This window comes from Mixophyes fleayi, chromosome 12, assembly GCF_038048845.1.
Source record: "Mixophyes fleayi isolate aMixFle1 chromosome 12, aMixFle1.hap1, whole genome shotgun sequence".
Classification (NCBI taxonomy): Eukaryota; Metazoa; Chordata; class Amphibia; order Anura; family Limnodynastidae; genus Mixophyes; species Mixophyes fleayi.
In genome coordinates, this window is record NC_134413.1 from 19,393,738 (window position 1) to 19,417,913 (window position 24,176).

General features: G+C 39.8%; 1 protein-coding gene across 2 annotated transcripts in view; it reads right to left on the reverse strand.

Moving 5' to 3' along the window:
- Positions 1-24,176, reverse strand: part of JAG2 (jagged canonical Notch ligand 2) — a 67,785-nt gene that overhangs the window by 11,959 nt on the left and 31,650 nt on the right. The window contains exons 6-13 of one of the 2 annotated variants that reach the window (XM_075192700.1): positions 13,408-13,538; positions 11,343-11,462; positions 10,762-10,875; positions 9,912-10,025; positions 8,125-8,238; positions 7,792-7,838; positions 6,886-7,059; positions 13-163 (exon numbers count right to left, since the gene is read on the reverse strand). In XM_075192700.1, coding sequence (XP_075048801.1) covers positions 13-163; positions 6,886-7,059; positions 7,792-7,838; positions 8,125-8,238; positions 9,912-10,025; positions 10,762-10,875; positions 11,343-11,462; positions 13,408-13,538 — 965 coding nt within the window. The remainder of the gene's footprint in view (positions 1-12; positions 164-6,885; positions 7,060-7,791; positions 7,839-8,124; positions 8,239-9,911; positions 10,026-10,761; positions 10,876-11,342; positions 11,463-13,407; positions 13,539-24,176) is intronic. The other variant, XM_075192701.1, reaches the window with a different exon arrangement.

The following is a 24,176-nucleotide window of genomic DNA, read 5'->3' on the forward strand; positions in this document are numbered from 1 at the left end:
ATCTCCAGTTACCTTTGCAAGAGCCATTTTTGCAGTGATCTTTAAGATGAGAACAGTTCTTCCCGTCGTAATCATCAGAGCAGGCACAATAGTAATCACCTCCTATGTTGTAGCAGGGCGCTTTATTTTGGCAAGGGTTTGGGTCACAGAAATCCATGTCCACCTAAGAAGAAAAGAACACAACAATCCAGAAAATGAAAATGCAAGTGTTATACCCTTATCACCAACAAAACACAAACATATATAGTTATGTATGCACCCAGCAACACAAAATACTAGAACAGGAAACTTTAGTTTTATTTATTATTAAATACAAGAAGACAGTTTCTTAAAGTTAAAATACAGGTAAAAACCCCTGGAGCAATCAGCACACAGGTGGACTCGATGTAATGCCATCTCTGAAGGCTATTAAATTGTGTCAATTGGTTTCAAACTAAATACACCAGTCCAGTGTTTCAGACCAACTATGCGGAGTCTACCAGGAGAAGAATATAAGATTTCAAAGAGGCAGGCAGAGGGAGGCAGGCAGAGGGAGGCAGGCAGAGGGAGACAATCAATAACGGCCCTCCGATAGGTATTTTTTAAATAAAAAATAAAATAAAACGATCAATGAAGAAATCTCAGGGTTTACCAGCATGTCAGATATGCACATACCAAACAGAGGCAGACATTATGCTTTTAGGAGATAGAGATTTAACGTTTTGGCCTGACTGCTGCGGATATTCCCAAGAACACGATCTTTACTGTAAGGCAGGACTAGAAGGCATAAATGTGGAAGCTTCATGCTATATGGGCGATTCTCTGTTTTAGGATCTGAAACCTGTTTCTTGCTCTGACCATTTTGCCGTACGTAGTTTGACAAGACAGAGAAAAGCCTGCTGCATTCTTCAAGAGTCCAAGAACTTGCTAAAAGCTTTAGATCACACCAGAACAGTGACATACCGCAAAAGTCCCATTGAAGTGGCTTTAATAAAAACCCTCTATTCAACTATGGTCACCATCCAAACAGATTGAGCTTGGATAATACTGCAAAGAGCAGTGGTCAAAATTGTAGCGCAAGATATGTAACGCTGGTACAGACTGCAATCCCAGCTGTTAATAATTTGAGGATAAATGTGTTGATCAGTAATAAAAAAAAATCCCAAATATATCTGTCGATTCAATTATTGCAAAAAAAAATAATGTCAAAAGGACAAGGACAAAGGCCAATACTTTCTGCAGCCATTAAAGTATTGTTGTTTAATTTAATTCTGGAATTGTTGGCACTGATTAAGCCAAGATAACTTCACGACAGCTTGCAGTGCACTCTCAGACTGTACCAACGCGGTTTGCAGGTTTTTATTTTTCAGCTCAACAGATCACCCAGCACAGTGGGATTACTGCTGCCTGCGATATAACTCAGCTGAAACAATTCTAAGCCTTGTACAGGAATGCACAACAATACAACACACCCAAGACTACTTAAGACAACTTTAAAAAGATGTTGTCCAACTTCAGATGACTTGCAAATGCCCTCTTGCAACTATTACTAAAATAAATATATATAATATCTATCTATATATAATATCTATATATCTATATCTCTTATCCCCCCGTTTAGGCTGTGTCTTTAAGATTTTTACCCGTAGGCCATGAAATAAAACAATCCAGACACAGGTCTGAAATAAAAAACAAAACAAAATAAAAAGCAGTCCGGAAGATAAAAGCAAAGAAGGGGGTTATGTACAAATCAACACATTACAGTCACCCCAAGGTGGATGACTGCTTTAAATTAGAAGTGCATGACAGCTAAACAAACACGCACACCCCCCTCAGAGGATTCTATACAGAAACAACCTCAAACATCACAAACTCATGGAAAAGATAATTGTGCTGAATTTAGGAACCAGGCAGAATAGTTTGAAACACCACAAAGGAGATTCAACGTAAAAAAGATCTACATAAGCGGAAGGTGGTACAGGCAGTGCTGAACCCTGAAAAAGGGATTATAAAGGGAACATAGACTGACCATGTACCAATAACCCTGTAGATTACAGAGCTGCTCAAATTTCACTGCATGTTAATATTGAATACAGAAAGTATGTCAAAAAGACTGTCCATAGAGAAAATATCCAAGCCCCGTTTTGTACATGTGACATCTCCACTATTCTGCAGCCTACGCCGGCTTCAGCCTCCCGAGTAACACAAGACAACAGCAGAGGAGAAACATTTAATACAACTCCCCTTCTACAGGTTGAAAGCCTGTCTGCAATCACTATTAGGACAAAAATGTCCAACTTAAACAAATGCTAAAACCATGTAAACCTCGATGCAGCTATGGCCTTTTAAGGTAGTCCATTTTAATAAATGGGCTTCACCTTGTCTTGACTGGTTATTGAAGCCAGACAAGATTTTGTCATAAACCTAAAATGCAGTCATTTTCAGTGTTCAAGGGTTTAATTTTATTATTATTTTTTTTCACCTGGAATCTGTTCGTGTCAACGCACAATTTTTTTGTGCACTTATATTGGCTCATTTTTAATGCCATTTTTATTTCAATCTTCTTTTGAAACCAACATTTGAAATAGAAAATAAAATACGTGTAAATCTGACCACACGCTGAGATCTCAGCAGAGACAAAGGGTAATTTACCAAACATCGTAGCATGTGGCCCTAAAATAAATGGATTCAAATAAGTTGGACTATTGGGCCTGTTTAGACACCGGAAGCATAGCTAGAAGTCAGGGGCATCTTAACAACATTATGGGTCCCTGGGCAAAGCAGTGCATCGGGGCCCATAATAAAATATATATATATATATTTATTATAGAGAGAGATATTGTTTTTTTCTTTTGCAGGATTATTTATTCTAATTAACAACCCTGCCTATGGGGCCCCCAGGCACCTGCCCATCGTGCCCAATGGAAAAGATGGCCCTGCTAGAGGTGATCCAGCTGTTCAGCTTGGACACCCCAGGTAGGCGGGCACACAGCAGAAGAATGCAGCCTATCAAACCACTAGGTGTTGGCGGAAGAGCAGGCATGAGGCACTTGGTGAGGTCACTGGATCCTAGTGAACCGATTGGCTGCATTCTTAAGAATGTCTTTTCAGAGCAAAACATGTCCGCCTCCACGTGCAGGTGATGGAGACAAACACTGTCATTTTTGTAATACAGCAATGCAGTAGTTTAAGCTTGCTCTAACAAGTTTTAAAAACCAGATTAAAGATTTGCCTTTTCAACAACATAGCCCAATAAACAAAAAGCAGAAGCGTGATCGATCAGGTTGCCTTAAGGCTTCCCCCATTGCTGTACAGGACAAAACAAACAACTTGCACAAATGACAAAACTGTCCTGTCTCCTATAGAAGTGCAGAAACATGAAGCCCAGGAAACTCAAAATAAAAATACAAAAAAGTAAATTTATATACACAGTAGAGGGAAAACTCCTTGGCAGGTTGCTGTCGACCAATCAGCTGGCTGCTGCAACTTCAAAGACTCTACTGCTAGGCAAGGACAGCCATGCCTGCCACCTCCCTGATGTAAAGCAGGTCTGCTAAACACACTGTTAATACACCCGAGGTTTCTGCACAGAGATTTGGCAGTGCACTTGCAGACAATCGTTCTCTACAAACAACTGTGCTGTTCTGCAACACACAAAGTTACATAGCTGCCACACTCCACAGCCATCCTACTTTCCTCTACACACGACATTCTTAACATCTCCGTGACTGCTTGATTACACCCCATATATTAACAAAAGCCAATTTGCAAGTTCTGCGCGCCTCCGTTTTGTCTTGATTTATCAGAGACTTGCAGCCGGTGATTTAATCTTGTATTAATTGGTGTTCGGCCATCGCTCAACAATAAAAATATATCACAAGGTGCACTTTACCCCAGGTCTGAAGCAATGAAGCAGTTCGGCGGGAGAAAGGGGGGATGGGGAGCAGGTGAAGGCAGTAATCATACATTATGCTTCTCTTTTCCTTTTGGCAAAGCTATGGTGCAATACAGATTGTGACATTACCCCAATCATTTAATATGCTGTACAAGAGCTCAATTTACTAGTCATTGCATTTTTAATGATATTATCCTTAATGTAGTTGCAATTAAGAGTCTAGAGTCACACACATTATAAGTGTTTGTTTTCACCAATAATCCAAACAAAAACATTTAGGGCTAGATTTACTAAGCTGCGGGTTTGAAAAAGTGGGGATGTTGCCTATAGCAACCAATCAGATTCTAGCTTTCATTTATTTAGTACCTTCTACAAAATGACAGCTAGAATCTGATTGGTTGCCATAGGCAACATCCCCACTTTTTCAAACCCGCAGCTTAGTAAATCTAGACCTTAGACTTTTACCAATAGGGATAGTGGACTTGATTTAACAAAGTGAAAGTAATGTTACAGCATTATTGTTAGCGACTGCTATATAAAAAAAGCATAACATAGGATACAAACTGGCACCAAGTAAAAACTATAAACAAGCATAAAATATAAAGGCATAACTTATTCAAAACTCTTTACCATGCCCATTTAAAATACCGAAAAGTTCATGGCTTCATCGTAACATATTAACCCTGCAACATTTTAAGTGTCAGGTTTCCAAAGTCTCCCATTTATTTAAACTTTGTAAAATTAGAGATTTTAGGAAGCTTAAAATGTATTGAGGATTAAATCAGGTTGTTAAGGAATCTCATTTTTCATGTTGGGAGTGGTGGAAGAAAAAAAAAAAACAAACAAAAGACAAAAATTGAAACAACTCCCAACAGACCAAAATTTGCAGCAACACGATTTACAGATACAGCAGACTTAATAATGCCCAGAATGGAATGTTTAATTTGTACTAGCATGTGTGATTGAAGTTTAAAACAGTGCTTAAAAAAAATGCATAAAAGCTCAAGGACAGGAATAAGTCTCGATGATTCATTTCAATGAAAATGAAGTATGTTCAATTCTCAGCTCTAAGCCTGTGAGAATAACTAGCATTTCTCTTTAGAAGTCCCCCCTATCAGCTGCCTTCACATGTTTCCTTTTGCAGTATAAATTTCCCTTTCCAGTTCAAGTTTAATAGTATGTAGCGAGGATACAGACAAGAGTGGACAAAACTTCCTGCGATTCATATGGTTTTTAATCTGGTTCCTTGATCGTCTACAATAAAATGAAAAAAAACAAAACACAACAAAACCACCATAAAAGTTGCAATAGCCGACACAGTGAAAAGAATTAACACTCTCCTAGTCTGCCAGAAAAACAGAGGATATCTGATCTTCAAAAACAAGAAAGCCTTGATCGATTGACAAGAGATTGCAGCTGGCATCCATGCTTTAATCACAGAACTGCAAAAGAAAACGCAAGACACAGAGTGCGAATCGATGACAAACACATTCATCTAACAACGAATACCAATGCGAATCAGCGTTCAGACTGACACCACATAAAGGAAGAAAACATTAAATTGCCTTTATAAAGGAATTCTCTATTAATATTTAAAGCTGGGAAAAAAAAAATAATTAAAAGTTAGGAGGTACTTTAAATACTTCAATTTCAAATACCATAAAGGCCAACACAGTTTGGTGGATCCAGCCTTTGCAGAATTGAACGGTCCTTGCGCAGGTCGTCAAGGCCCCTCTCTCTCCTGTGATCTTTCTCCAATTATGGGAACATGACGTTAATGTGGCAGGTCTTTGACGATCACGGCAAGACCCGCCAGAGGGGGGGATTCCTGCTTGGACTATCAAGCACATCGGAGAACCCGCCGAATCACTGGATCCACCAAGCGGCGGTAAGCAAAGCCATTTCATTTTAGGTCAACTAATTTCACCCAGTGTTCAATTTTTTTGTTTTGAGTTAACGAGTTATAGAGGATGGCTATCTGAAGTAATTCGTAGAAAACAGCACAAAGAACAGTTAATGCTGCTCTCTATGTAAAACATCAAGAGGAAGATTAACTGTCAAACAAAGCTGTTGAATAACTATATTTAAGGAGGAATTTTAAAAAAAAAAAAAAATTATAAAAAAAAGACAAGCTCTTTAAATTTCAAATTTGCAGAAATACTTTGTGACAAGGCTGATGATGTTGCCATGGTAACTACTTGTTCATCTTTCTCCAACCAAGAACAAAAAAATTTAGCGTGACACTGACTAAACCCATGTCCTGGTAACCAGAATATTGCCAGGCTTAAAAGGATAATTCCACTTTCATATAAGTGGTTTCCATTAGGTATATTAAGACTAACCATACATATTTGCCATCACAACATGGTAAAAGCTTTCATTTCAAAAAAGACAAGGCAATGCCTGGTCTCCTGTGGAGTAATATTGTTAAGCCATTGGTAACAGATAATTCAATGCAGCCTTAGAACCTGGTCTAGTCTGCCTATCCCACTTCAAACGCCATTTTATGTAGCCTATTCTGCAGGCGATAGGGATCACGATGCAAACATTTACTGATACAACCATGCAATGGTCAGTTTAGGGATTTCGAGACAGGTACTATTTAGTGCTGCTGTAAGACTTGCAATGGATGATGGGAGGTGTGTTATAATTGTTGCACACAGTTGTGATGTAACTGCAGGCTCTCCTTCCCTCACCAGAGCAAGACATTTTGCATTCTGAAAAGATGTAAATCCAGAAACTTCTGGGATTCAGTGTGTGTCTACAAAAGGGTATTTTCAAGGTCAAAATAGAATTAAAACAAAAACAAACGCCCATACTTCAAAACTGCATCAAAGAGAATGCTGCACCTTTACAAACAAAATGAAGCCACTTAGACACACAGCACTATACACATTTGCTTATTTAAACAGCGTGTCATATCGGCTACATTATGCAACGTTCTAGATTAACCAAGAGGCTGCATTCAACAGCCCAACCCACGTAACAGACATCTCTCGAAGAAATCGCACCTCGCATGTGGAGCCGGCAAAGCCAGGGAGACAGCGGCAGTGGAACCCATTGACCAGGTCATCGCAGACACCTCCGTTCTGACAGGGGTCACTTGCACACTCGTTCACCTCTGTCTCACAGTTCTTGCCAATAAAGCCTCGAGGGCAAAAGCAGCGATATCCGTTTGTCTTATCCTACGGAGAGAAAGATAAAGTCAAGGTTTTCTATTTGCAAAGAGCCAATCAAAGAAACAGCAAAAATACCCTAGCTGTTATTGCATTTACAAATGAGGATGTAACTCCCAGTTGGTCCATGAAGATAATGGGGCTCGCTGCATGAGGGCCGGGGGCCCTGCTCCCTGCACTACAGCCCACAGCTTGCCAGTTCCACCTCTGATCTAAGCAATAGTCCCATCAGTCCTTCAGCTATTACTCTTATGTTTCTACAAACCAAGATAATAAAGGAAATATTGCTATTCCAAGAATTGCTGAACAGTGTGCATGATGGTTGGAACGACTTGTTGGTGAATGAATAATACACAAAGTATGCTTTATGATCATCTCCAATTAATTTCATTGGTTAGCACAGATTAAGCTTATACATCCCCACTGCAAACATATTAAGGAGTCTGCTGTAGGCTTGTGGCACCAGTCAATCATAGGATATGATCAGCAGACACTGGAGGGAGACCAGAGGGGAGGAGCTAAAGAGGCGACCTCCCAATATAAAGCTGTTCAGACGTAGACAACCCTTAAATTAATATACCAGCCACTGAAGCCCTCCCAGGATCCACTACTATAAATAGTACAGGAACATGTGGTCAACTTGAGGTTTTAAAAAAAAGGTCTCCATAGTCTAGAAGGGGCATCATACAATAATGTTAAACCTGCTCAGCAGTCAAAGTTTAGGTCTTCAGCAAAGCTCACCTTACAAATACCTCCATTTTTACACTGACCACGGCAGTCGTCAACATCTACAAGACAAACAAAAATACTTATAGTCTACAGGTCTATAATTTAGAGCTCAGATAGATAAAAAAAATAAAAATAATAAGGTACAGGTGTAGAGCTTGAAGTTAGAATAGGTTGGAAATCCATTCAGAGTTGATTGCATTTTTTAATGGGAGTTTCCAAGTATGCTGCAGCTAGACAATACAAGGACAGTGTAGTGACAACATGAGGGTTGCTGGTAATAGTATGAATGTTTTCGCTTTAGAGCGGATAGGAAAATTAGCTCAAAATTAACCACTCAATACTAACTGATGTGACAGTTTTTTCCTGTCCATCCTGTAATGCAGTTACAGTAATATCCACCAATCAGATTTTTGCAAGAAGCAGCATTAAGACAGGGTTTCCCCTCACACTCATTAGCATCTGTGAAACAAGACAAAAAAAAGAAAGAAAATAAAACACACCATAAACAGATTCCCAAGCACCAAGCAGAAAACACCCACAGATTAAATACTACGTGCTGACCAACATGACATCACATGCGGATTTGCACACATGTTCATGCTACACATTGCATTAAAAAAAAGTATACAATTCCATGCTGTGTTAATATTCGAGACACAGAACAGATGTGGAACAGGTTCCGTTCAGCTGCACCGGTGACTGCAGGAAAAAATTACTTTCCAGGCCAGTCTTATTCAATGGTCAGTACACCCACAAAGGAACAGATGGCTATATATTGAAAGGTATTAATTAGACTTCATACATCGGGGCTGAAGCAGAGTTGAATGTGTGCACATGACACTTGCCCCTCCTGATGGGCGGAGAGACGGGGCAGGGGGAGGGAAGGAACGGTTTAACACAGGAAGAGTACAGAGAGAGCTAATGCGCCTGAGGCAGACCGCCACAGAGACGCATATACACCTGTCAGGAGCTGTATCTTTATCACCTGCTCGAGAGCAGGTGTAAATACACCTTGATGATGGCTAGCCGCTTACGGATTGGCCAATCGTGAATTAGCCTTTGAAATGCAAAGGTGGTTTCTCCGTTGATTGTGCATATATTATAAAGATGGCATGCCGTATTTTAAAAATATACTTTCCATCGTATACCAGGCTTAATATAATACAGCAGATATAACATTCTTCTAAAAGCAAATGTGTTTTTCGCTATCAAGACAAACCCCATAGGAGTCGCATCTTGCAAAACCAATATTTAGAACACAGCTTATTAATCTACTAGGAACCAGTGACCACACAAATGATCTTTAGGAGACCGTTCTTTGTAAATACTGGTCATAGTTAGTGACTCAACTGGGAGCATTCCGAGGAATATACCTCCAATCTACAATACAGCCGCTTCTACCGCGCACCAGAGGTTTATAAAGCTGCAGATGCACAAAAAAAACCTCACTAGACGAATATTTATATTATAGTGTTACTGTATCCTTTGTTTATTTACGCTCATAATGAAAGTAATGCGGAGCTGCACAGACAAGAGACATTTCTCCATATTAAGTTGATTAATGTACTTGTCAGTCTCCTTTGTTGTTTTATTTATATAAAACATATCCCATCCCCCAGCACACATCATCATCTACATCTACACATCTCTCTTGCTGGTGTATTGACCATTTGTACATAGTGTCAGCCACCTACATACTATGAAGGCAGCTCCTTTGTGGGTGATCCTTGTTTGCATGTAGGAAACCCATGCACTCGAATTATCAATTAAACGCAATTCACAGAAGTCACATAAAAGAACATTAAAAATACCATCACCAGTTAAGATTAATTAAAACCCATCACCATTAAGCATTATTATTATTATTATGATATTATTATTGTTATTATTTAAAAACAACACATGATGCGCGATTAATAAAATAAACAGCCACAAACTGCATCTAGGATTGGACTTTGGAAACCCTAAATCTAAAAAGGTGGTTTCATTAAAATAACTGTACAGCATAATGTAACACGAGGTTTGGGATGGGATACTGTGTCCAGTCTTCATGTACAATGCTTCAAGTGCACGTTTACGCCACTGTAAAGTGTCACAGATACAATGCGGCCAGGTTTCCAGGAAGGACTTACCCAGCTGACAGGTGGTCCCAACCCACTGCGGAGGACAAATGCACTCAAAGCCATTAATAAGGTTTTTACAAATCCCTCCACTAGCACAGGGGTTGGACGCACATTCGTCAATGTCTGAAAAGTTGAAAAAAAATATATAAAAAAATTATGTACACTCATTTTACATTTAGTGGCAAAAAAGGAATACACTTTTAATTTGGCACAATCTAGAGATATCCCCTGGTGTTGACAGATTGTGGTAAAAAAAAAAAAAAAGACATAAGAAAGGTATAAACACACTATTCGGATGTACAAACGAGTTGAGACCAGAGCCTTACATCACTACTGCTGCTGTGTGACTCTGCTCCTTCCACTAACACTCAGTCTGTGCCCCCCCCCCCCTCTCATCATTACCAAGTCCCAACATATACAGCCCTGTTCACACCCTCACGAGTTAACGGGTCTCCGCCTTCTACAAGATCAGCACCGTCCTCTTCTAAAATAACCTTTATCGCAACACAAGGTTATGATGATCTGATTGGCTACCAATCGCTTGGTCACTGCTGACCTTAAAACGAGGGTTATTTAGATGAACACGAGAGGAAGATTAACAAAAAAAAAATAAAGAAGTGCTATACTAACCTAGTGAAAGATACCTTCAAAATTTCCCAAGGAACTCCCTCCCTGCCCACCAAGCATGGTCTATTCAATGAAGAACAAGCCCAGGGTCACCTAGTTTTTACACCAGTACAGTGAGGCACCAGGGTATTTAAGTATCTACTGTATGTTGGGTGTGTTCCAAGCATGAGACTTCAGCAGTTCTACCATTTAAGGAAAAGGGGTAGGGGGGGAATAAAGATAAAAATCCTACCAACTGCGCAGGTTGGACCTGTCCACCCTGGTGGACAATGGCACTCAAATCCAGAGGAGACTTCATGACAGACTCCATCATTCGCGCATGGGTTGGAAGCACAGGCATGTTCAGCTGCACAGAGAGAAGTCTGTCTGGTTAATGTGCGGATTAATCACAAAGACTAGAGGGTGTATTACAAAACTAATCACATGAAGGACACATTATGAGTACTAGACTATATCATGTAGATATATATTATACGGTGACTAGATATAGGTGATCACTAACAGGATTGGTAACAAGTAATGCAGAATTTGGAAGCCAGTCTTTTAAATAAAGGAGCCAACATGGACATTAATAAGGACTCAAAGTTAGGATGACAACAGTAATTTGTTTAATGGGTGCATTGACCACTTGGATTTGTCCAACCCTGTAAGAGTACACTTCGAATGAAGGAAAGTGGCTACTGCTTTGATCTCACTTTGGAGTGAGTAATATTCTATAAATACCATATTAAATCCATACATTGTCATTAGGAGACAGCTACTTTAAAGCCCTCTAAAAATAGAGAAACGTAAATACAAGCCCAAAATAACTACCAATTTCGCAGTTCTTTCCAGAGTAGCTTTCAGCACAAGCGCAGTGATACTTGTCAGGTTCCGTGTTCATGCAAGTTCCACCGTTTAGACATGGGTGATGCGTTCCACAGTAGTTTAGATCTTTAAAAAAAAAGAAAAAAACACACCTCTATAAAACCATAAACATAACAGGCACTGCCAAGTCTACACGTAACTATCCCTTGGCCGTCAGGCAGCAGACAGACACGAAGCACCTTCCTGCATTTAGAGTTGCTCTAGTTACAACAGGCTCCTTTAACATTATCACTAGTTGGACTGTCACCTTATGAAAAACAGCAACGGAACATAGGGCACTGAAGAAAGGTTAGGAAATGCTTAGCGTTACTGTCGGCGGGCTGCTGGGAGAAGGCTTACTATGCAATGTGTTACCAGCCACTTATCCAGAAACCGGTTAAGATAACAGTTTCTTTAAAGTTGCTGCACTAAATTAACAATCACTCAAAAAACAAACAAAAAAAACAAAACAAAAACAAAACAAAAAGCTCAACAGGGTTTCCGTAAAAATAACCTGTTGGGACTGCACCCCTGCAAAAATTTGATACATAGCCAACACCGGATGTATGACGCAGTTTTCCTAGGGTGGTCTCTGTATTCATCTACAGGTTATATAACTTGTATAATTAATTACCCACTGAAAAAAAACAAAATAAACACTTAAAATGAACGGGGCTGTAATAAACATCTGGTGACTTTGTTGGGATACGTTCGGCAGGAGCCTCAATGGACCAAGACAGTTCAGCTTGCCAATGTTTTACAAGCAATGGTGTCTAAGGTGTACTGCAGACGGAGAACCTTCAGCAGAAGGCCAATATTGGGTGGAGGCCCATTCTCCAGGATGGTGATCGCTGTGCATTCACTTGAAGTATAAGGCACAACAGGCAGACCGATCCACTGCACATTTCAACCGGTGGCATGGAGCAGTCCGTGGCATCAAACGAGGACTCCAAAGATCAGGTTATTATAGTCTGGTTACTGTGCATAAATCACTCTCCACACATAGCAATGCACATTTGCAAGTTCAATAGTGCAGAGAACATAGGAAATGAACTTCTAAGCAGTTTAGGAAGGCTACAAGGTCAGATGAACCATCCTTCACCGTGTGCAACAAACGGATGAGTGCACGTTTTATGCCAACCTCCAGAACTCTACAGCCCATAGTGCTTGTTTCCAACAGTAAAGGGTTCAGTATTGTAGTTGGGCGCGTTTCATGGCATGGTTTTGGTGCAGATAATCCATTAGAAGGAGAGGTCGATGCTAATCACTACTTAATGGTACGGAGTGATCATCTTCACCCTATGTTGCTGCATTTCATTTCTGATGGGAGAAGCGTCTTCTAGGATGACAATGGCATCCACAGAGCACGTGCAGCCACCCAATGGCTTGAGTTACCCATATGTTACGGTATCCGTCATACTGGAAGGATACCAGAGACGTCATTTCAACCATCTCTCAACCAGGCGTTAGCCGAGAGACTTTCTTGGGGAAAGAACGGTTCTGCATCCCTCCGGCACAATTGGTAGACTCAATAACCAATGTCATTAAATAGTCACTCAATGGGGTATTTCCATTCTGCCCACTACATCTATATTTTTTAGCAATATAGTCAACAGCACTCTACCACCAGAGAGCTTCATCCGAGTGCCTGAAAAAAACCCCACGAAAAACACAGAGGTGCAGAAAGCAGGAGAATATTATAATAGAATAGAAAAACTGAACCACAACTGCGAGATAGGAACATTTTGTTTGCAGTATTTTATTGCATTCGATCATAGATTACTGTGCAACAACCAGTCACAGGAAATGCTATTGACTTAGGAGGCTGTTTTGTATAACCAGAAGTATTTAAATATTGCTTCCCCTAAGAAGATACACCTACAGTAGAAGTATGAAAAGTTATACATATAATTTTTATATAAAAAAAATTCCCACTACATGTATTCTGACAACACCAAGTCCTGAAGATCATTCAAAGTAATATTACAGTAAGATCATATTAAAAAAAAAAATCAAAAAATAAAAAATCTACCTTTTTCGCATAGGAGGCCGCCCCAATTAGTCTCACAATTACACTCCCACGGCAAGCGGCAGCTCCCATGCACACAGCCGGGGTATGAAACGCACTTGTTGCAGTAATCGCCTTGCCATCCATAGAGACACCTAGGAAAAATAAAATACGTTTCATTTTTACAAATATTTATAGTAACATTTATATAGCGCCAGTACACTCTGCTGGGCTTTACAATTGGGAGCGCACACACACACACACAATAAAACAGAGAAGGTATTAACAGACAAAGAGAGAAGAAGTCCTGTGCACAAGCTTTCAGTCTATAGGAAAATAGAAGCTTGACACATGAGGGTAAGTGGCACGAATCACATATTAAACCAGCCAAAATGCAATGGGAACAGAAAGTGCTTAGAGAGGCTATAGAAATTGGTGAAAGGGTAGAGAAGCGCCTCTTTAAATTAATGAAATGTGTACAACTGAATAAAATCATTGAGACTGTAGCCAAGAACAATTGAGACCAACGTGCATGTGCAAACATAAAAAAAAAAAAAAAAAAAAAAAAAGTTGCCCGGCGCTCACAAACAAACACTATATAAATCACTGTGTCAGCATATACATAAAGGAGAATTAGGTGCACAATATAGCTATATTGGGATTAGGGAGGCTATAGGATGTAGTCCCACAATCTTAAATGTAAGCTTTGCAGGAATTGGATAGAAGGGTACTAATCAGGTAGAATAGCCTAGGGTAGTTAAGGAGAAGGTGTGGGAGTTTGAGAAGCTTGCCTAAAGAGGGGAGTTTTCAAGGAACGCTTGAAGTTTGAGGCTAAAAAGACTTGTTGCACAAGGGAGAGAATTCCACAGAGCGGGTGCAGCCCAAAGACCTGTAACTGGGAATGGGAGCAAATAATGAGCATGGATGAGAGGTGCAGATCTCAGAGTGGAGGGTTCAATTAGGGAGGTATTATGAGACGTAAGTTCGTGCAGTTTTGCAAATGTATATATGCATCTTATTTGACGTATTTTATATTTGTAGACGTTCAGGCAACCAATGTAGGGAATGAGCAGTAAAATAATGAGATGGGAAGGAAAAGAAGTCTAGTTGTTGTATTCAAACTAGAGGTCGTTGGGATGAGAGTCTGATTAGGGGGAAGACCAACGAGAAGGGAATTGCAATAGTCAATGTGGGAGATGTTGAGTGCATGACTTAAAGTGTCTGCAGTATTTTGTGTGAGATATGTGCACTTCTGGAGATGTTTTCAGATGTATGTAACTGGATCTAGACGTAGGAAACAAAAACACTAAAATAGCCGACTACAGGGGAGATATATATATATATATATATATATATATATATATATATATATATATATATTTATATTATATATGTGTGTTTTAGAGACTGAAGAACTGTCGCAGCACATGCGATATGTAAGAGACAGTAATAAATACAACAAAGAACAGAGTAGTTGCATTTTTACAATCTTCTGTATTCCCAGACTTGGCTCAGTACCACTCACTGAGTGACGTCAACATGACAGCTCCCAGAAAGAAAAGGCTGATATTACAAAGCTGTTTATGTCTGTACAAACACCTATTTACCACCAGATACTGTGTACCTGGAGATAGTCAATTGTTTACTTTCAGATGTTTTATTTAGAAAACAAAACAAAATATGTCTGCTATCAGAATTGACCCTGGTCTCTCTGTCTTTCTGTCTGTCTGTATATGTTAGGGAATTTAGACTAAGCTCCAATGGGGCAGGGAATGATGTGAATGAGTTCGCTGTTACAGCGCTGCGGAATCAGTGGCGCTATATAAATAAATGGTGATGATGATGATAGCATAGGACAGTATAAGCACAATGTAATAGAGCAGGGTTGGCCAACCTGTGACACTCCAGGTGTTGAGACTTGTAGTTTCACAACACCTGGAGTGTCACAGGTTAGCCAACACTGTAATAGAGCAAACTAATGACAAGCTATAGATATCCCTGTATACCAAATCTGATTTTTGTTTGTATTTCTCTACACAAACGTTGATAGGTCACATTACTGTAACACCTGGAAACAATTGGTGAAGTTAGGAAAAAAACTGTGGCTCTAAAGTTGCTATAAACTACAAATCCCATCATGCCCTGCTTTCCCAGGAGCTGGAGAGACAGGTTTTCGGAACGTTGTAAAAACATTAGAATTTCTAGAACTGTATCCAGGGACATATATTTGTCATCCTTTATTTGTAAAGCACTACCACATTGCAAGAGAGAGAATCTAGAATCATTTCATTCCAACCCTGCCCCATACAGTCAAATGTCCCTAAAACACAACACACACACGAGTGCCCCCACTTTTGTCATAAGCCAAATCTCCTACTACTAAGTTTTGGAGTGTGGGAGGAAACCGGAGCAACCGGAGGAAACCCACGCAAACATGGGGAGAACATACAAACTCCACAGATAGAGCCCTGTTCAGCGAGTATAGATTTATCCAGTACCAATAAATATTGACTTTTTTTAAAAAAACAAAAACAAATTAAAACCTCATCAAGAAAACTTCGGAACATAGTTTTGGGCAGGACCGGCAAGAGGTTAGCCAATTTGTTGTTCTAAAGAGTGGAAGTGTTATTTCAAGGACTGGGGGCTGGGCGAAGAGACAGCTGTCTTGTCAATTTTTCACCGGAGTTATTTTAAGAACCTTTTCCATACAATGGGTGTTATGTATTCACTCTGTGCTTTTATAATGTAGACTCCCTGATCGCGTTGACTCTTGCAGCCATAACTAGAGAATATTTAAAGTGTAAAGCTGGGTACACACTACAGAAAATTACTGTAGATCTCCAACGAGTTTACCAACGACTGAAAGTCCCGATGATCATGCAGATTTAGGTGTACACACCTACACGACTTACCTTCATCCGTCATAACCATCTGCTGAGAAAATCGTGACTCTGTAAACCCTATAGAGATCTGCCTACACTGCTGGTCCTGTGTGCATACACACTGCAGACATCGCTCCATTCTTTATTGTGAATTTTAGGAAGTTTATAAATTCAAACAATAAAATGGGGTTTGGTACGATATAACATTATTGTGGAAGTGAACACATCTTACCAAACGGTAGTTTATTGCGTAACTGGCACAATAATTGTATGAAAAACATGTAGGGGTAAATGTATCATACCCTGGTTTTTGCAACTCGCGGGAGATCGGCATCTTCGCAGCTTAAATTTAAAGCAGTGCTGCCTTGTAAAGGACTTCCCTTAAGTCCCCAACACACAACTAAAATTGATAAAAAGTCTAAACAAAAAATATTCTACAAAAAAAACCAAAAAACAAAAACAAACACAAAACATGCACAAGATCTATACATCACAATAAGTGCGCGTTCAGACAGGTTCAGGTTCTGAGGCTAATTGGATTCAGTCTGTCTTACCCAATTTCTATTAGCAATATAACCTGTGCCAATAATAAGTCAGTAAATAAAAAAGGGACAAGTTGGCAACTATGGATATCTAAAGAAACCAAAACTTCACTTAGAGGTTATTTCTGTAAGGACACACAAGGAGACATCAGCATACCTCCACCTAGATGATAAAACCCCTCCATAAATAGGTCTCTCTCTCTCTGTAGGGACCAATACTTCTCACCCTCTTAATCCCAGTCTGTTAAGTATCCAAAGTAGAATTTAGAAAAAAAGGGGTCTAACCCAGGGGTGTCAAACTCGCAACCCACACGCATTTTTGCAAGCCCACCAGGGCCCAGAAGAAAAAAAAAAAAATTTATCCGACAACGCCGTGCAATATATTTGGCGTCATCCTCCTTTCGCTCAGAGTGTTGGGCGTGACGTCATTACAACCGTCATTTTCAGCGAATAGCACACAGAACAGCCACAAGAAGAAAAGAAAAAACAGGAGAGAGAATAAAGAAGGTAATAGAAAGGTAAGTGTCAAGCAAAAAAACCAAAAATTTAAGGTCCGTAATAAACCTTACCAAATTGCACACAAGACTTTCCTTTACTTGCAGCCCACACAATCTTAGACTTTCATTATTTGGCCCGTTTGGTTAAACCAGGCATGTCAAAGGCAAAACCCCAAAGGGTGGTCAAAAGAACGCAGAACTCAGGAGCCAAAAAGACAAATCTAGGAGCCAGCAAGACCATCTAGTAACGGAGGGAGAGACTTGTTCCATCCCAGACTACTCCGACTTCTAGAATACTTGATACATGTCAGCTAACGTTTTCAGCACACAATTAGACGGGTTATAAATAAATGAAACATGTGGGTCATTTTCCACAGAAGCCAAGTTAATAAATACTTTCAAATCGCACAAATGATAAAATTAGGGAGATGAAGCCCCCTCCACGTCCCCTTGACCAGACATGTGGCGCTGAATAGCTGTCCTTACACAAAGTTTACCAAGTCTCTAAGAGGTCTTAAAATAGGTTTTAAAAATCACAGCTACATTAGTGTACAAGGAAAGGCAGAATTGTCCTATTTCCTGGATCTCTCCAACACACACAAAAATAAAAATTAGGAGGATGTTTTCGATAAGCTGCGTCCTTTTATGTGCCCGACTCCCAAGGAAACTTGACAGACAATTGGTTAAACCAGAGGTTCACTCAAGGATAGAAAGTTGCAGATTACTGAACGATAAAACAAAATAACTCCAAAACAAACAGAAATATCAATAGCTTATAGAGGAGTCGTTTTCTATTAGAACGTTAGAGATGTAGAACATTTTTTTTTTATATATAGTTTTTAGAGGAAAAGTGTGTTTATGAATCAAGGGTCACTACGTGTTAAGTCCGTCCGCTCTACCATTAGTTAGGAAGAGTAAATCTAGCCTTCCTCTACAACAGGAAGTCTGTTGTGTCCTCATCTTACAGGTGATGAGCCAGCTTTAATTTGACTTCCTTATCGGAAACACATTTACGCGATTCGTAGGTCAGAATACAAGGCATCAATGTGTACACATTGTACAGAGGTCCTTTCAGCGTCCAGCAATGAACTATTGTTGTAGCCATGTCATCTTGGGACAAATATGGCTTCTTCCGGGGGCCAGGAGGGAGGATGGGGGGGTTGATTAACCATCTTCTATTGCTTATCCTGACCTCATTGTGCACTTCCGTGCTAGGTCCCTCTCACAGATCTGGGCTGTCAGTGGCGGGTCAGTCCTCAGATGCTACGACCAGGGACAGTTTAATTCTATTCCCGGACAGACGATCAGAGCACTCAGCTTGGATGAAGCATGCAGCCAATTCAGATGATTGTAAGATCACCAGGGATACTGAAGGTGACCTGGAGCCATTGTTACCAGCAGCTGCCAAGTTTTATATTTGGCACCTTTATAAGAGGCCAATAATGAAAAAAGTGAAAAAAAAACCCTAAAAACAGAATCTGTTTTACACAAAGCGCCACAGTTCTAAGCCAGCGAGGAGAATCATGGGAGAGTATTTTTCTCTCCATCAATTTGATAGATCATTTACTATAAAAAGTCTGCTAACACGTTGGAAAACAATAAATTGGACTGCTCATGAAAGGGTTAAACATTTTTATAACTCTACAGCATCACAAGACTGGATGTATTGTGTGGTACTGCTAAATACTTTCAAAAATACACTGACAACAACGTGAATGCAAATATGAGGCTCTAGAGCCTCTGGTTTGTACCCCAACACATTTGACACTATATGATATGTGAAAGAGAAATATATATTTCTCTGCAAATTGTTTGGAAAACAACCCCCCCCCCCCCCCCCCACACACAAAACGTGATCTTTGGTTTCTCTCCATCTCATTTTACGTAAAATACACGCGCAAGAATTGCAACACAGGGAAGGATGTAGATAGAGAGCTCAGCCAGAAAGTGCTTCAGAGTCCAGACAGTTATGGATAATGGGAACACGTTTCCCAAAATTAACATCACAAAATTGGAGTAGGATTCACGGAATGCACCAAGAAATTTCAACAACCTGACTGAAGAATCTGGGAGGTGAAGCACAGCCAAATTCCTTCTTACACACGTTAGCGATTCTGCGTGTGGTCCATCCACATTTAAGATTGATGTAAGATTTCATTTTTGTATGGGTAATAGAAAATTAAGCCCAGCCCTACTCTGGTCTGGCCAGGATATGGTTACCATAATTAGGGACACTGGAGGTTTTTCCAGAATCGTTCAACAAGCCACACACCCACAAAAATTATTAAAATTATTCATCCAGCCTCCTGCTCTCAACCTGTGACCCTTAGCCAAATGCCAGTACTAGTCTCCCATAACCTGTAGTGATGTAGGCCAATTCTAATTGGCATCTAGTGGTACAACCTGCCCATCTCCCCAAACCAGCATTGGCAAAGCACAAATGGCCCATTATGGTTACTGCTGTACATATTACTCAGGACTACCAACAGCTGGCATGTTACTGGGCACTAGTATTAATGGTGGCATATTTCTAGGCACCAGCATCACAGGTGACATTTGGCATTACTACTACTGTACATACTAGTGGGTATATCCGATACCCCTGGCACACACAGCACTGATATTCTGGGAAGACAACTATCCAGCGAAAACATAACATGATGGATTTATAGACTGTCAAACAGGAGCTGCCTTTGACACTACAGTTTTCCTGCATCTGTTAGACAGAAGCTTTTCGTCACCACACTGCTGGTAACATGGAGAAGCTTGGATTGGCCACTTACAGTAGTTGGCCGAGATGAAATATTCCGTGCTAGTTCCAACATTCTAATGCCGTGATTGGCTGCTGGTTGTTCCAACGTCGCCCAGTTTATCTCCTACAAGTCAACGTGTAACTCCTACTGAAGAACTGTTTTAATAGGTGTTCTCTTCCTTGTCAACCACACCTAGAGAGTTGCATTTCCAGAACAGATGGCTAGCAGGACTTACGAGAAAATGTTAATGAATTGCAAAAGATCCATGTAAACATGTTTGCAGCCAGAAAGGGAAACCATAATCAATTCTTGTCCTTAACTCATTAAGGTCACTAAAAACTATAACCATACACACCTAATAGATAAAAATTCATATAGATTTTCTGACGTTACATGAAATCGGTAGGAACAAAAATAAGCACGCTTGAATCACAACTGACCTCAGAGATTAACTACAGTAAACAGCTTTGGGGCAGAGACCTAAAACGACTCTATAGAGCATTATGAACAAAAACGTCTTGACTAAGCACATTAACAAATTGGAAAACACAGAGCGGGATGGAAACACAAACAAATAGCATTTGTGTAGTCTAGGTAACCTTATCAGGCTCTGAACTTCCATGTCTGCACCAAGGCAATTGTTATGTGTAGGATACGTCGACCTTGCAACAGAGAGGAAGAAGCTTCGAGGCGGAATTTCATGGAGGTACAAAGTCATTCTTTAAATTGCATCCTTGAAAACCAGCTGGCACCTTGAATACAAGGAAGACACAGGGGAAGGAAATGGAGCGGAATAGGTTCCGAAGACAACACTATATATATTTTCTATTTTCTTATTTAGAACATGACAGAGTTGGGGGGTAAGAGGGGAAGGATGTATGACTAGAACTTTGCTGTCCATCGGTTTTACATTAGGTAAATATTTGGGAAGGGACTTCAGTATCTTGTATAAATATAATTCTTTTTAACTGCAATATTGTGAAATCATCATTTATTTATATAGCGCCACTGATTCTGCAGCGCTGTACAGAGAACTCATTCACATCAGTCCCTGCCCCTTTGGAGCTTACAGTCTTAATTCCCTAACTAACACACACACACACACACACACACACACACACACTAGGATCAATGCATAGCAGCCAATTAACCTACCAGTATGTTTTTGGAGTGTGGGAGGAAACCGGAGCACCCGGAGGAAACCCACGCAAACACGGGGAGAACATACAAACTCACACAGATTAGACCATGGTCAGGAATTGAACTCATGACCCCAACGCTGTGAGGCAGAAGTGCTAACCACTTAGCCACTGTGCTCCCCATACAATAAACATGGAATGTAGCTTTTCTGAGTAAATGCCACTTTAGAGCACTTAGTTTGTGCCAATAGCTATAAACCGACATGCCCTTATTTAGAAATCTGTTAAGAATTCCTAGTGTATGCATCAGAATGTCAACATTAAAGTACCATGCTCATATTTGCCTTCACACTATTTTGGACCCACTTCTTCCCTTCCAAAATGTCCCACTAATAGGTCTTCTGTAGATAAAGCTTGTAGAACAGCGTGGCTGGGTGCCCCTTGCCAATCACACCATTGAGAGCAGACACGGAAGTGCAAGAACGAACCATTAGTCTCAAAGGTGCTCCGGCCGCACGGATGAACTCTTCCTTTGGCTCCGTAACGCGTCTATATAGGTACATCCTGTACACCACATATTATATTGCTTTGTGCCATCACGGTGCAAGTTTATCAAAACAATACAAGATTGCATGCTTTTATACCAGATCTCGCCTCTCTATAAGCCAATGGAAGTGTTGGAAAATGTACAGGGGATGAGCACATAGGACTTCAGAACCACATTACATATCCAGTTTAGACTCCATACCAAGAACAGTTTGTTACACTCTTTCAAGCCCTTACTGGTCATAATGAAGATGGGGCGAGAATCAGGCTAGCCGGGTTAGGGGGGTCTGCCAAGTCAAACCAAAACATGCTTTGTGAAAAGTTAGTCCTTTAAAGAAGAGAGTTTCCTACCTTTTAGTAGGATTTACCCCTTTATGACTGTAAAATGATCAAGCACCCCAAATTGTTTACACTTTTAGGGGCTACTTGGAATAAAGTATCAATTTATCCCAAGTACCCCCAAATATGTATATGTCTGCCACATGTTTACATGTTCAAATGAAAACAGAAGTTATTCTTCTAAAAGCCATGTATATTCGATATTTATCTATTAAACTGGTTATTTTCAAAATATATACATGGGCAGTGTGATGGCTTAGTGGTTAGCACTTCTGCCTCACAGCACTGGTCAGGAGTTCGATTCCCGATCATGGCCCCATCTGTGAAATTTGTATGTTCTACCCATGCTTGCGTGGGTTTCTTATAGGTCCTCCGATTTCCTCTCACATGCCAAAAACATACTAGAAGGTTAATTGGCTGCTATTAAATGGACCTTCGTGTGTGTGTGCGCGCGTGTATATATGGTAGGAAATTTAGACTGTACGCTCCTATGGGGCAGGGACTGATGTGAGCGAGTTCTCTGTACAGCACTGTGGAATTAGTAGGGCTGTACAAATATCGGAAGAGGATATTCCTAACAGAGGTTGAGAAGCTGTGCTTTAGAGTAGAGCAAGAGTATTATATTAGGTCAAGTTATTTAATGTATATGCTGTTCAGTGCTATACAGAACATGCACAATAGTCAAGTAGCACAAACCAAACTTGGCAAAAAGACTTTAAAACAGTCACGTCCATTATTTATGTTACCATCAAGGCTAGCAAATTTAATTAAACATTTAGAGTTAATGGAATGCACAAGTAAAACACAAGAGTTGTTCCACAAAACTTCCAAACTGGTAAAAAAAAAAAAAAAAACATTTATACATTTGAGTAACATAAATAGACGCCCAAACTTGGAAATAACACACTAACCTTCTGAAAAATAACTGATCAACAAGTCACAGCTTTAAATGCAATCACACATAGTAAAAAGTGTAGACAAACACACAAAAGTATAAAACATTTTTAATAAAAAACAAAACAAAAACGAGGTTTTCATTGAAAGATGCTATAAAAGTCTGGCATTTATAAATACACAACACACTGAAGTCCTGTAGAAGATTAAGAAGATACAGTAATCAGCTGAAGTCTCCAGCATATAAATGGATTCCAGCTATGCTCCTCTCAGATAAACATGACCAATACTCCACTTGTGGCTGCATTGGCCAGATGTTAATCAGGTTACAGAAAAGAAAAACACTGGGATCAAAGGAATGCTGACGAATTTTGCGGACAAATTATAAACATTCTGTCTCTACGGGACTTTATTTCGCTAGATAAGCTGCCTTTGATCAAATGCTGACCGACACACATGATCAAAACTTCAACGAATGAACTGCACAACCATTCAATTAAGAGTCAAACCAATGTATGAATCTTATTGAAAACTATACACAGCCATTGAACAAAAAAAACAAACAGAAAAAAAAAAAAAAAAGTTCTACAATGCTAAAGGAAAACTTAACTTCCAAAAAGAGTGAAATTACATACACACTAAAATACATAAAAAAAAAAACCTACTCACCCTTAAGAAGCCCAGACCCCCCCTTTTGCTACGTATCTTAAAGTTTTAAAAAAGTGTGGTTTTTTTTTTTTCTTTTATTTTTAAAAAAAATCTTTTAAATGGGGGGGACAAAACATCACATTGTGCAAACAATGTGTTTACAGTGCACATTAACGTTACCCGATAACCCTATGACCTGGAGTAAAGCTTGTGCTTATAGGAGCCCTTGCATTCGATTAAAAAAAGTGTGACTGGTACACATTGGTTAACACTGACTGCTAAAATATAACTTTTTCCCCTAAGTGTACACATGACTTCCTGTTTAGCAGAACACGCTCATTAACATGGTAGATCAGCTGCATACAACGTCAAATGTCTTAACTCCCCATCACGGTCTAAGAATGTTTATATAGGCTTCAATGACTCCTTACACTGCATCAATTTGGGAGACATTTGCTTTAAGGCTATTTTCGAGATCATTGCCCGCAATCTCCTGGAATCCATTAATGGATCTTGGCATTCAGAAACCAGAGTATACACCGGCCAATAGGAT